Raw genomic sequence first — 14796 nt, forward strand, 5'->3', positions numbered from 1 at the left:
AATGTAGTTTTTTTTTTTTTCAAACGGACGTAACAATTTGTCAGAGAGCCCTTGCAAATTTCCCATGGCTGTCCTATGGCCCTGTGCAACTGATTCTCTATTGCTAACGGTCATACAATCAGTTCCCTGAAAAATGTCAGTGCGTCAATGAAGTTCAGAACGAATCCGTATGAATCAGTGACTACGATAAGGCGTCAGTGCGTAACTGCGTGAGGTACAAAGGGTGCGACTATGCGGTTATTTTTGTTCCTTATTTTGTTGCCACTTAGACTATGAACATAAACAATTCAGGAAGTTCTCAAGGATATAAATGTTATTCAAAACATCTTTTTCAGATATAAAAAATAGTATTTTGTTCACTGAAAGCCAACTGTTGAATTAATTGTTTGAAACATTTCAACATTTTAATTTGCCGCGTTTTTTTACTGCTCATTGCGCATGTGTAATATTCAAAAGAATACGACGTACGTAACTGATATATAAATACTGTATATGACACATGTTCATCTTCCCAAAATGTTTAACCAGAAAGCCGTATTTTGCTTTTCAAATCATTCTGTTTATTTCTCTAATTGAAAGTGATGTTTGTACAAAATGCAATCTTTACTTATAATCTGTTAAGATTACGGTATTTTAAATATTTATAAATTTAAATCGCTTTGATAAAAGGTAAATTTGATGAAATCGCAACTACACCGTCATTTAGTGTAATTACCGTTCACATTATCAAGGGGAGATCTTATTCACAATTCCAATTCAATCCTTATTCACCTATCATTCAAATATTTCGTTCTCTAAACCATGCCTCAATACTTAAGAGATACATATTTCACCCTCAAAAGCGTCCCCGCTTTCCTAGCTTCATTTGTGCTTTGATTTTCCGATTCGATTTTGTTTTAAATTATTAAACATACATTCGTTCCGTTCTATAATACATTCATTATATCAACTGGTCGTTTGCACAACGAACGGGAAGTGCTTATACAGATGCCTTATCAATTATGTCCACCTAGGGTCGGTAAGGTAATACACGTAAGAAAATGGTTCAAAATTTTTGAATTTCGTTTTCCACACAAACTTCACTACTGTCCTTGCAGTTCGTGGGATTGGCCGTCGAGTTTGTAGCGGATGGTGCTTGTGAAACACTATGGCACGCATTCTGAGGACGGTTTTGTTCCACGAACGTTTGGATTGCACGATCTTCGGCCTGCTGTTCCGCTTGCATTCGTTTGAATTCTTCGATCTCATAGCTGTACTTCGGTGTCGTAATGCCCAGGAACGATGCGAGTCCTTCACCGACGTAATCACATCCAGCCAGCACGGTGTTTCCCAGCTTGCACGTTTTGTAACGCATCCATTCGCCCCAGTTCAGTTTCGACTGCAACCATACATAGAATAGTTCACTAATTTTAATATCGGTTTTGGTATGTATTCGTTTCTAATTGATAAAGTTATTATTAAAACTGTGTGAAAAATCTCGTTGTAAATTTTCACACTTGCCCACGGCTCTGATTCATCACAAAGGCTTGCAACCACAGTGACAGCGATGTCAAGGTCTGAATAAATAAACAACGGTTGCTATGAAGAAAAAAACTCGAATCCCAAAAAAGGTGCTTCCCGTGCACCATTTACGGAAACTAAATGGCAGTAAATTCACTGTTCCAACTGTGGCTCACCTCATCCACTGATACTGGTTCTGATTTATCGACCTGATCCTCCTCATCGTCGCTAAACTCTTCCAGCGTGCCATCGCTAAAATGCAACACCTTTTTTGGTGCCCGTACCCGCACCTCAACGTCCTTCTCGTTTTGAATGAATGTTTCCGATGGGTCCGATTTGTTCTTGAGCGGAATTTCCACCTTCGTCATGATTGCTTCCACGGACTGTGTTCCTTTCGGCGAGCGGTAACAATTTAGTAGTAAACTTTATGCACTTCTGACCGATTGTAACGTAGAGAAATTATGTTTTTATGCTACGCAATTTTCACTTTGTTCGTTTGTTGTCACAACAAAGTAAGGCAACAAACGGTACACCGTTTCGCTCGTTTATCCGTGGCCTTACACGAATAATCGGATTTGTTTCACTTTTCAGTGTTGCCAAACTGTACATAAAGCCAGCTGTGTTTAAAAATAATACGTTTTACGATTATGCTGAAGCTCCTGCGAAACTTCATATTTATTGGAGAATATGTATTAGTTTTGTGTATCCATCATTTGTGAAAAAAGTAAAAGCTGCGCTTACGAAAATAACACACCGGTACGATGTTTTTATTTATAAAGAATAGCCTGGCCGTATTGCTACAGCGATACGATTGTATGCTACAATGATGATTACATTGTACATCTCCTTTTTAAAAGATTTACTTAACACGTTGTGTGCCATGTCTATCATTTTTGATAGACAGTGAAGTTTCCTGGGGGGCCATGTCTATCATTTCTGATAGACAGTAGTCGTCATTTTCAAACTGTTATTTTTCCGCGGTGGCTGCACTTTTCTACTTACAACCTTCGGCAAATATTAAGAAAAGACTTTTATGAAACTAATTACATAGTTGGTTTTCGCAAATCTTCAGTCCATCAATTTATAAAAGTGCCTTTGGGATGGGGATGCCTTTTTTCGAAAAATCTTAACGTTTTGTTCATATTGCTATCTCTTATGTCGCGCCGTTTGATCGTCTGCAGTGCGAGTGATAGCAATATGAACAAAACGTCAGATTTTTCGAAAAAAGGCATCTCAAAAATATACTTTTATAAATTAATTTACTAAGGGTTTCCGAAAACCAACTATATAATTAGGTTCATTAAAGTCTAATCTGCATATTTGCCGAAGGTTTTTTGTAAAAATGTGGTATCTCCGCGGAGAAATAACAGTTTAAAATATACATTTCCTGGGGGGCCATGTCTATCAAAAATGATAGACAGTCAATTTGTAAACAAAAACGCCGTGGCCTGCTAGGAAACATCAGCAAAATAAGCGTGGCACACAACGTGTTAACTCATCGTTCAAAATCGTTGTTGTAACCCTGTCACAACGGTTAGTAATTGTCGCGTTTGCGAACGCGATTCAGAAATTTTTTGCGAAACTCCAAAAAATGCGAAAAGTCGCTATATAAGTATATTTTCAACGACAAATCACTTTTCGAAGCGCGACTTGACGCCAAGACAGTTTTATTGTAATGGCGGGCAGGATAGTTCGATTTTGCTGGCACTATCAAGGTAAACAAATACAAATTCAAAAATTAACTCGGTTAAGTGTCATTAAATGTTGTAAAGTTTAAAAAAATCGATTGCCTCTTTATTTTTTAAAGTACGTATGTGTTGTATATCATTATTGTGTATGTAAATACTATTTTTCAAACAGAAGAATGGCAGTTAATTCGAGAAAAAAAATCATGTCATGAACATTTCCCAAAAAAAATCTATAAATTTGACAATCTCATAAGGCTAGGACTTATTTTTTTTGAGTAATTTTGCAAAATTTTATTAATTGATATAATTTAATGCCAATTGGTTGAACTAAGTTTCTCTTTACTCAAATAATGCTTTAAATCAAGAAAAGAATAAACAATTATGAAAAAATAAAAAAATTCTAAAAATTTGAAAATATCATAAGGCCTTGCCTTGTTTTTGAGTAACTTTGCAAAATTTTATAAACGGATTTATTTTTTAATGCCAATTGGTTGAACTAAGTTTCTTTTCACTCAAATAATGCTAAAAATAAAAAAGAATAAAAAATTACAAAAAAATAAAAAAAATCTAAAAATTTGAAAATTTCATAAGGCTATAGCCTTGCCTTTTTTTGAGTAATTTTGCAAAATTTTATAAACGGATTTATTTTAATGCCAATGGGTTGAACTAAGTCCTTTTTCACTCAAATAATGCTATAAATAAAGAAAAGAATAAAAAATTACAAAAAATAAAAAAACTCTAAAAATTTGAAAATTTCATAAGGTTATAGCCTTGCCTTTTTTTTAATAATTTTGCAAAATTTTATAAATTGATTTATTTTAATGCCAATTGGTTGAACTAAGTTTCGTTTCACTCAAATAATTCTATAAATAAAGAAAAGAATAAAAAATTATGAAAAATTCTAAAAAAAATCTAAAAATTTGAAAATTTCATAAGGTCTTGCCTTTTTTTGAGTAATTTTGCAAAATTTTATAAACGGATTTATTTTAATGCCAATTGGTTGAACTAAGTTTCGTTTCACTCAAATAATGCTATAAATAAATAAAAGAATAAAAAATTATGAAAAATTCTAAGAAAAATCTAAAAATTTGAAAATTTCATAAGGGTATAGCCTTGCCTTTTTTTTTGAGTAATTTTGCAAAATATTATAAATGGATTTATTTTAATGCCAATTGGTTGAACTAAGTTTCGTTTCTCTCAAATAATGCTTTAAATAAAGAAAAAAATAAAAAGTTATGAAAAAATAAAAAAATTCTAAAAATTTGAAAATATCATAAGGCCTTGCCTTTTTTTGAGTAATTTTGCAAAATTTTATAAACGGATTTATTTTAATGCCAATTGGTTGAACTAAGTTTCGTTTCACTCAAATAATGCTATAAATAAATAAAAGAATAAAAAATTATGAAAAATTCTAAGAAAAATCTAAAAATTTGAAAATTTCATAAGGCTATAGCCTTGCCTTTTTTTTGATTAATTTTGCAAAATTTTATAAATGGATTTATTTTAATGCCAATTGGTTGAAATAAGTTTTGTTTCACTCAAATAATGCTATAAATAAAGAAAAGAATAAAAAATTATGAAAAATTCTAAAAAAAATCTAAAAATTTGAAAATTTCATAATGCTATAACCTTGCCTTTTTTTGAGTAAATTTGCAAAATTTTATAAATGGATTTATTTTAATGCCAATTGGTTGAACTAATTTATTTTCACTCAAATAATGCTTTAAATAAAGAAAAAAAAATTATGAAAAAACTAGCTTACCCGGCAAACCTAGCTTTGCCCTTAAACATGCGTTTTGTAATTAAAGCAAACATTTTGAGTGTTCAATCTTGATTGGTGTGGTATTATTAGAGTGGCGATTAGAGAATATTGTTGATTAATTGAAATTTTTTAAATTATTGCCATTCTTAATCCAAATGATATTCCCAATCAAAGCAATTTTTTCTGCTTCTGTTGTGGCACTTCTTCTCCTTTTTTGGCACTTCAGTAGGTATTTCTGGCTTTCCTTGCAGATTGGGATTTAATACCTGATACTTCCGTGTAAGGCGCTGATTCCACATGTACCACCGAGCCGCAAATGACTAAATAGCATTTTTTAATTATTCACACACTTGCTTTTTACTTATTTATCACTCACTTTACGCTTTAATGAATAAAATTGCACAAAAATAATCGTCATGTGTACCTACTTTGATTGATTTATTCGTTAAAACTGTTTTGTTTTGAGAAGTTTTCAACATTATTCGTGTTGAAAAAATGGCAATGCCTACATAATAACTCCCGTAGGAAAAACAGAAAAGAACTCATAACATTGGCCAATTGAGCCGTTTAAGAGGAGTTTGCACACTAACACCGCGACACAAAAATTTAATATATAAAGATTAAAAAATCATAAAAATTTGAAAATTTCTTTTTGCCTTTAACTCTGTCGGTATTCAACAAATCGCCAATCTTTAACCTGTGGTCGATAGATGACACCAATGGCTACATTTTCTTCTTGGACGGCCATGCCCTCAGATGTCTGTGTCGGAAGTTATTCGAGGAACCAAGTTCCATACCCTGTTTGAGAAAATGTAAAATTTTCCTCATTTTTGCACCAAGTTTTGCCTATAACTCGGTCGGTATCCACCGGATCGCCAATCTTTAACCTGTGGTCTGTAGATGACACCAATGGCTACATTTTCTTCTTAGACTTCTCTGTCGGAAGTTATTCGAGGAACCAAGTTCCATACCCTGTTTGAGAAAATGTAAAATTTTCCTCATTTTTGCACCAAGTTTTGCCTATAACTCGGTCGGTATCCAACGGATCACCAATCTTTGACCTGTGGTCGATAGATGACACCAATGGCTACATTTTCTTCTTGGACGGCCATGCCTTCAGATCTCTGTGTCGGAAGTTATTCGAGGAACCAAGTTCCATACCCTGTTTGAGAAAATGTAAAATTTTCCTCATTTTTAAGCAATGTAGCAAAATTTATAAATGTGATATATTTTAATGCGAATTTGTTGCAATAAGTTTCTTTTCACTCAAATAATGCTTTAAGTTAAATAAAGAATAAAAAATGAGAAAAAAATTTACAAAAAATTTTCAACTCGAAAATTTCATAAGGCTAACCCCTTACGTTTTTTAGAGAAATTTTGGAAAAAAAATTAAATTGATTTATTTTAATGCCAATTGGTTCAAATAAGTTTCTTTTCACTCAAATAATGCTTTAAATTAAAAAAAGAATAACAAATCAGAAAAAAATAAAAAAATATAAAGATTTGAAAATTTTAAAAGGTTCATTTTTGCACCAATTTTGGCCTATAAATCGGTCGGTATTCACCGGATCGCCAATCTTTAACCTGTGGTCGGTAGATGAAACCAATGGCTACATTTTCTTCTTGGACGGCCATGGCCTCAGATCTCTGTGTCAGAAGTTATTCGAGGAATCAAGTTCCACAACCTGTTTGAGAAAATGTAAAATTTTCCTCATTTTTGCACCAAGTTTTGCCTATAACTCGGTCGGTATCCAACGGATCGCCAATCTTTAACCCGTGGTCGGTAGATGACACCAATGGCTACATTTCCTTCTTGGACGGCAATGGCCTCAGATCTCTGTGTCAGAAGTTATTCGAGGAACCAAGTTCCATACCCTGTTTGAGAAAATGTAAAATTTTCCTCATTTTTAAGCAATGTAGCAAAATTTATAAATGTGATATATTTTAATGCGAATTTGTTGCAATAAGTTTCTTTTCACTCAAATAATGCTTTAAGTTAAATAAAGAATAAAAAATGAGAAAAAAATTTACAAAAACTTTTCAACTCGAAAATTTCATAAGGCTAACCCCTTACGTTTTTTTGAGAAATTTTGGAAAAAAATTAAATTGATTTATTTTAATGCCAATTGGTTCAAATAAGTTTCTTTTCACTCAGATAATGCTTTAAATTAAAAAAAGAATAAAAAATCAGAAAAAAATAAAAAAATATAAAGATTTGAAAATTTTAAAAGGTTCATTTTTGCACCAATTTTCGCCTATAACTCTGTCGGTATCCAACGGATCGCCAATCTTTAACATGTGGTCGGTAGATGACACCAATGGCTACATTTTCTTCTTGGACGGCCATGGCCTCAGATCTCTGTGTCAGAAGTTATTCGAGGAATCAAGTTCCACAACCTGTTTGAGAAAATGTAAAATTTTCCTCATTTTTGCACCAAGTTTTGCCTATAACTCGGTCGGTATCCAACGGATCGCCAATCTTTAACCCGTGGTCGGTAGATGACACCAATGGCTACATTTCCTTCTTGGACGGCCATGGCCTCAGATCTCTGTGTCAGAAGTTATTCGAGGAACCAAGTTCCATACCCTGTTTGAGAAAATGTAAAATTTTCCTCATTTTTAAGCAATGTAGCAAAATTTATAAATGTGATATATTTTAATGCGAATTTGTTGCAATAAGTTTCTTTTCACTCAAATAATGCTTTAAGTTAAATAAAGAATAAAAAATGAGAAAAAAATTTACAAAAAATTTTCAACTCGAAAATTTCATAAGGCTAACCCCTTACGTTTTTTTGAGAAATTTTGGAAAAAAATTAAATTGATTTATTTTAATGCCAATTGGTTCAAATAAATTTCTTTTCACTCAGATAATGCTTTAAATTAAAAAAAGAATAAAAAATCAGAAAAAAATAAAAAAATATAAAGATTTGAAAATTTTAAAAGGTTCATTTTTGCACCAATTTTCACCTATAACTCTGTCGGTATCCAACGGATCGCCAATCTTTAACATGTGGTCGGTAGATGACATCAATGGCTACATTTTCTTCTTGGACGGCCATGGCCTCAGATCTCTGTGTCAGAAGTTATTCGAGGAATCAAGTTCCACAACCTGTTTGAGAAAATGTAAAATTTTCCTCATTTTTGCACCAAGTTTTGCCTATAACTCGGTCGGTATCCAACGGATCGCCAATCTTTAACCCGTGGTCGGTAGATGACACCAATGGCTACATTTTCTTCTTGGACGGCCATGGCCTCAGATCTCTGTGTCAGAAGTTATTCGAGGAACCAAGTTCCATACCCTGTTTGAGAAAATGTAAAATTTTCCTCATTTTTAAGCAATGTAGCAAAATTTATAAATGTGATATATTTTAATGCGAATTTGTTGCAATAAGTTTCTTTTCACTCAAATAATGCTTTAAGTTAAATAAAGAATAAAAAATGAGAAAAAAATTTACAAAAAATTTTCAACTCGAAAATTTCATAAGGCTAACCCCTTACGTTTTTATGAGAAATTTTGGAAAAAAATTAAATTGATTTATTTTAATGCCAATTGGTTCAAATAAGTTTCTTTTCACTCAGATAATGCTTTAAATTAAAAAAAGAATAAAAAATCAGAAAAAAATAAAAAAAAATATAAAGATTTGAAAATTTTAAAAGGTTCATTTTTGCACCAAGTTTTGCCTATAATTCGGTCGGTATTCACCGGATCGCCAATCTTTAACCTGTGGTCGGTAGATGACACCAATGGCTACATTTTCTTCTTGGACGGCCATGCCCTCAGATGCCTGTGCCAGAAGTTATTCGAAGAACCAAGTTCCATACCCTGTTTGAGAAAATGTAAAATTTTCCTCATTTTTGCACCAAGTTTTGCCTATAACTCTGTCGGTATCCAACGGATCGCCAATCTTTAACCTGTGGTCGGTAGATGACACCAATGGCTACATTTTCTTCTTGGACGGCCATGCCCTCAGATGCCTGTGCCAGAAGTTATTCGAGGAACCAAGTTCCATACCCTGTCTGAGAAAATGTAAAATTTTCCTCATTTTTGCACCAAGTTTTGCCTATAACTCTGTCGGTATCCAACGGATCGCCAATCTTTAACCTGTGGTCGGTAGATGACACCAATGGCTACATTTTCTTCTTGGACGGCCATGCCCTCAGATGTCTGTGTCGGAAGTTATTCGAGGAACCAAGTTCCATACCCTGTTTGAGAAAATGTAAATTTTTTCTCATTTTTAAGCAATGTAGTAAAATTTATAAATGTGATATATTTTAATGCGAATTTGTTGCAATAAGTTTCTTTTCACTCAAATAATGCTTTAAGTTAAATAAAGAATAAAAAATGAGAAAAAAATTTACAAAAAATTTTCAACTCGAAATTTCATAAGGCTAACCCCTTACGTTTTTTAGAGAAATTTTGGAAAAAAATTAAATTGATTTATTTTGATGTCAATTGGTTCAAATAAGTTTCTTTTCACTCAGATAATGCTTTAAATTAAAAAAAGAATAAAAAATCAGAAAAAAATAAAAATAATATAAAGATTTGAAAATTTTAAAAGGTTCATTTTTGCACCAATTTTTGCCTATAACTCGGTCGGTATTCACCGGATCGCCAATCTTCAACGTGTGGTCGGTAGATGACACCGATGGCTACATTTTCTTCTTGGACTTCTCTGTCGGAAGTTATTCGAGGAACCAAGTTCCATACCCTGTTTGAGCTAATGTAAAATTTTCCTCATTTTTAAGCAATGTAGCAAAATCTATAAATGTGATATATTTTAATGCGAATTTGTTGCAATAAGTTTCTTTTCACTCAAATAATGCTTTAAATTAAAAAAAGAATAAAAAATCAGAAAAAAACAAAAAAATATAAAGATTTGAAAATTTTAAAAGGTTCATTTTTGCACCAATTTTTGCCTATAACTCGGTCGGTATTCACCGGATCGCCAATCTTCAACGTGTGGTCGGTAGATGACACCAATGGCTACATTTTCTTCTTGGACGGCCATGCCCTCAGATGCCTGTGCCAAAAGTTATTCGAGGAACCAAGTTCCATACCCTGTCTGAGAAAATGTAAAATTTTCCTCATTTTTGCACCAAGTTTTGCCTATAACTCTGTCGGTATCCAACGGATCGCCAATCTTTAACCTGTGGTCGGTAGATGACACCAATGGCTACATTTTCTTCTTGGACGGCCATGCCCTCAGATGCCTGTGCCAGAAGTTATTCGAGGAACCAAGTTCCATACCCTGTCTGAGAAAATGTAAAATTTTCCTCATTTTTGCACCAAGTTTTGCCTATAACTCTGTCGGTATCCAACGGATCGCCAATCTTTAACCTGTGGTCGGTAGATGACACCAATGGCTACATTTTCTTCTTGGACGGCCATGCCCTCAGATGTCTGTGTCGGAAGTTATTCGAGGAACCAAGTTCCATACCCTGTTTGAGAAAATGTAAATTTTTTCTCATTTTTAAGCAATGTAGCAAAATTTATAAATGTGATATATTTTAATGCGAATTTGTTGCAATAAGTTTCTTTTCACTCAAATAATGCTTTAAGTTAAATAAAGAATAAAAAATGAGAAAAAAATTTACAAAAAATTTTCAACTCGAAATTTCATAAGGCTAACCCCTTACGTTTTTTAGAGAAATTTTGGAAAAAAATTAAATTGATTTATTTTGATGTCAATTGGTTCAAATAAGTTTCTTTTCACTCAGATAATGCTTTAAATTAAAAAAAGAATAAAAAATCAGAAAAAAATAAAAATAATATAAAGATTTGAAAATTTTAAAAGGTTCATTTTTGCACCAATTTTTGCCTATAACTCGGTCGGTATTCACCGGATCGCCAATCTTTAACCTGTGGTCGGTAGATGACACCAATGGCTACATTTTCTTCTTGGACGGCCATGCCCTCAGATGCCTGTGCCAGAAGTTATTCGAGGAACCAAGTTCCATACCCTGTTTGAGAAAATGTAAAATTTTCCTCATTTTTGCACCAAGTTTTGCCTATAACTCTGTCGGTATCCAACGGATCGCCAATCTTTAACCTGTGGTCGGTAGATGACACCAATGGCTACATTTTCTTCTTGGACGGCCATGGCCTCAGATCTCTGTGTCAGAAGTTATTTGAGGAATCAAGTTCCACAACCTGTTTGAGAAAATGTAAAATTTTCCTCATTTTTGCACCAAGTTTTGCCTATAACTCGGTCGGTATCCAACGGATCGCCAATCTTTAACCCGTGGTCGGTAGATGACACCAATGGCTACATTTTCTTCTTGGACGGCCATGGCCTCAGATCTCTGTGTCAGAAGTTATTCGAGGAATCAAGTTCCACAACCTGTTTGAGAAAATGTAAAATTTTCCTCGTTTTTGCACCAAGTTTTGCCTATAACTCGGTCGGTATCCACCGGATCGCCAATCTTTAACCTGTGATCGGTAGATGACACCAATGGCTACATTTTCTTCTTGGACGGCCATGCCCTCAGATGTCTGTGTCGGAAGTTATTCGAGGAACCAAGTTCCATACCCTGTCTGAGAAAATGTAAAATTTTCCACATTTTTAAGCAATGTAGCAAAATTTATAAATGTGATATATTTTAATGCGAATTTGTTGCAATAAGTTTCTTTTCACGCAAATAATGCTTTAAGTTAAATAAAGAATAAAAAATGAGAAAAAAATTTACAAAAAATTTTCAACTCGAAAATTTCATAAGGCTAACCCCTTACGTTTTTTTGAGAAATTTTGGAAAAAATTAAATTGATTTATTTTAATGTCAATTGGTTCACACATGTTTCTTTTCACTCAAATAATGCTTTAAATTAAAAAAAGAATAAAAAATCAGAAAAAAATAAAAAAATATAAAGATTTGAAAATTTTAAAAGGTTCATTTTTGCACCAATTTTCGCCTATAACTCTGTCGGTATCCAACGGATCGCCAATCTTTAACCTGTGGTCGGTAGATGACACCAATGGCTACATTTTCTTCTTGGACGGCCATGGCCTCAGATCTCTGTGTCAGAAGTTATTCGAGGAACCAAGTTTGATACCCTGTTTGAGAAAACGTAAAATTTTCCTCATTTTTGCACCAAGTTTTGCCTATAACTCGGTCGGTATACAACAGATCTCCAATCTTTAACCTGTGGTCGATAGATGGCACCAATGGCTACATTTTCTTCTTGGACGGCCATGCCCTCAGATGTCTGTGTCGGAAGTTATTCGAGGAACCAAGTTCCATACCCTGTTTGAGAAAATGTAAATTTTTTCTCATTTTTAAGCAATGTAGCAAAATTTATAAATGTGATATATTTTAATGCGAATTTGTTGCAATAAGTTTCTTTTCACTCAAATAATGCTTTAAGTTAAATAAAGAATAAAAAAATTACAAAAAATTTACAAAAAATTTTCAACTCGATATTTCATTAGGCTAACCCCTTACGTTTTTTAGAGAAATTTTGGAAAAAAATTAAATTGATTTATTTTGATGTCAATTGGTTCAAATAAGTTTCTTTTCACTCAGATAATGCTTTAAATTAAAAAAAGAATAAAAAATCAGAAAAAAATAAAAATAATATAAAGATTTGAAAATTTTAAAAGGTTCATTTTTGCACCAATTTTTGCCTATAACTCGGTCGGTATTCACCGGATCGCCAATCTTTAACCTGGTAGATGACACCAATGGCTACATTTTCTTCTTGGACGGCCATGCCCTCAGATGCCTGTGCCAGAAGTTATTCGAGGAACCAAGTTCCATACCCTGTTTGAGAAAATGTAAAATTTTCCTCATTTTTGCACCAAGTTTTGCCTATAACTCTGTCGGTATCCAACGGATCGCCAATCTTTAACCTGTGGTCGGTAGATGACACCAATGGCTACATTTTCTTCTTGGACGGCCATGGCCTCAGATCTCTGTGTCAGAAGTTATTTGAGGAATCAAGTTCCACAACCTGTTTGAGAAAATGTAAAATTTTCCTCATTTTTGCACCAAGTTTTGCCTATAACTCGGTCGGTATCCAACGGATCGCCAATCTTTAACCTGTGGTCGATAGACGACACCAATGGCTACATTTTCTTCTTGGACGGCCATGCCCTCAGATGTCTGCGCCAGAAGTTATTCGAGGAACCAAGTTCCATACCCTGTTTGAGAAAATGTAAAATTTTCCTCATTTTTAAGCAATGTAGCAAAATTTATAAATGTGATATATTTTAATGCGAATTTGTTGCAATAAGTTTCTTTTCACTGAAATAATGCTTTAAGTTATATAAAGAATAAAAAATGAGAAGAAAATTTACAAAAAATTTTCAACTCGAAAATTTCATAAGGCTAACCCCTTACGTTTTTTAGAGAAATTTTGGAAAAAATTAAATTGATTTATTTTAATGCCAATTGGTTCAAATAAGTTTCTTTTCACTCAGATAATGCTTTAAATTAAAAAAAGAATAAAAAATCAGAAAAAAATAAAAAAATATAAAGATTTGAAAATTTTAAAAGGTTCATTTTTGCACCAATTTTTGCCCATAACTCGGTCGGTATTCACCGGATCGCCAATCTTTAACCTGTGATCGGTAGATGACACCAATGGCTACATTTTCTTCTTGGACGGCCATGCCCTCAGATGTCTGTGTCGGAAGTTATTCGAGGAACCAAGTTCCATACCCTGTTTGAGAAAATGTAAAATTTTCCTCATTTTTAAGCAATGTAGCAAAATTTATAAATGTGATATATTTTAATGCGAATTTGTTGCAATAAGTTTCTTTTCACTGAAATAATGCTTTAAGTTATATAAAGAATAAAAAATGAGAAGAAAATTTACAAAAAATTTTCAACTCGAAAATTTCATAAGGCTAACCCCTTACGTTTTTTAGAGAAATTTTGGAAAAAATTAAATTGATTTATTTTAATGCCAATTGGTTCAAATAAGTTTGACGGCCATGCCCTCAGATGTCTGTGCCGGAAGTTATTCGAGGAACCAAGTTCCATACCCTGTTTGAGAAAATGTAAAATTTTCCTCATTTTTGCACCAAGTTTTGCCTATAACTCTGTCGGTATCCACCGGATCGCCAATCTTTAACCTGTGGTCGGTAGATGACATCAATGGCTACATTTCCTTCTTGGACGGCCATGGCCTCAGATCTCTGTGTCAGAAGTTATTCGAGGAATCAAGTTCCACAACCTGTTGGAGAAAATGTAAAATTTTCCTCATTTTTGCACCAAGTTTTGCCTATAACTCGGTCGGTATCCACCGGATCGCCAATCTTTAACCTGTGGTCGATAGATGACACCAATGGCTACATTTTCTTCTTGGACGGCCATGCCCTCAGATGTCTGTGCCAGAAGTTATTCGAGGAACCAAGTTCCATACCCTGTTTGAGAAAATGTAAAATTTTCCTCATTTTTGCACCAAGTTTTGCCTATAACTCTGTCGGTATCCAACGGATCGCCAATCTTTAACCTGTGGTCGGTAGATGACACCAATGGCTACATTTCCTTTTTGGACGGCCATGGCCTCAGATCTCTGTGTCAGAAGTTATTCGAGGAATCAAGTTCCACAACCTGTTTGAGAAAATGTAAAATTTTCCTCATTTTTGCACCAAGTTTTGCCTATAACTCGGTCGGTATCCAACGGATCGCCAATCTTTAACCTGTGGTCGATAGACGACACCAATGGCTACATTTTCTTCTTGGACGGCCATGCCCTCAGATGTCTGTGCCAGAAGTTATTCGAGGAACCAAGTTCCATACCCTGTTTGAGAAAATGTAAAATTTTCCTCATTTTTAAGCAATGTAGCAAAATTTATAAATGTGATATATTTTAATGCGAATTTGTTGCAATAAGTTTCTTTT

General features: G+C 33.7%; 1 protein-coding gene and 1 long non-coding RNA gene across 4 annotated transcripts; both read right to left on the reverse strand.

Annotated features, from left to right (window-relative positions):
* Positions 1-537: 537 nt before the first annotated feature.
* Positions 538-2076, reverse strand: LOC125760488 (protein FAM177A1). Its single transcript, XM_049420651.1, has 2 exons — positions 1677-2076; positions 538-1378 (listed from the first exon to the last, which is right to left on the reverse strand). The coding sequence occupies exons 1-2, from the start codon at positions 1866-1868 to the stop codon at positions 1046-1048; spliced, it is 525 nt and encodes a 174-aa protein (XP_049276608.1). The 5' UTR covers positions 1869-2076; the 3' UTR covers positions 538-1045.
* Positions 2077-5474: 3398 nt separating this feature from the next.
* LOC125766667 (uncharacterized) lies at positions 5475-14455 on the reverse strand. Of its 3 annotated transcripts, none has more exons than XR_007418681.1 (4): positions 14215-14455; positions 12899-12987; positions 11102-11291; positions 5475-5748 (listed from the first exon to the last, which is right to left on the reverse strand). It is a non-coding gene; the product is annotated as an uncharacterized LOC125766667 (long non-coding RNA). The 3 variants fall into 3 exon arrangements; XR_007418682.1 differs by lacking the exon at positions 5475-5748 and adding an exon at positions 10874-10911; XR_007418683.1 differs by lacking the exons at positions 5475-5748; positions 11102-11291 and adding an exon at positions 9972-10009.
* Positions 14456-14796: the final 341 nt, after the last annotated feature.

The sequence above is a fragment of the Anopheles funestus genome, chromosome 2RL (assembly GCF_943734845.2).
Source record: "Anopheles funestus chromosome 2RL, idAnoFuneDA-416_04, whole genome shotgun sequence".
In the NCBI taxonomy this organism is placed as follows: Eukaryota; Metazoa; Arthropoda; class Insecta; order Diptera; family Culicidae; genus Anopheles; species Anopheles funestus.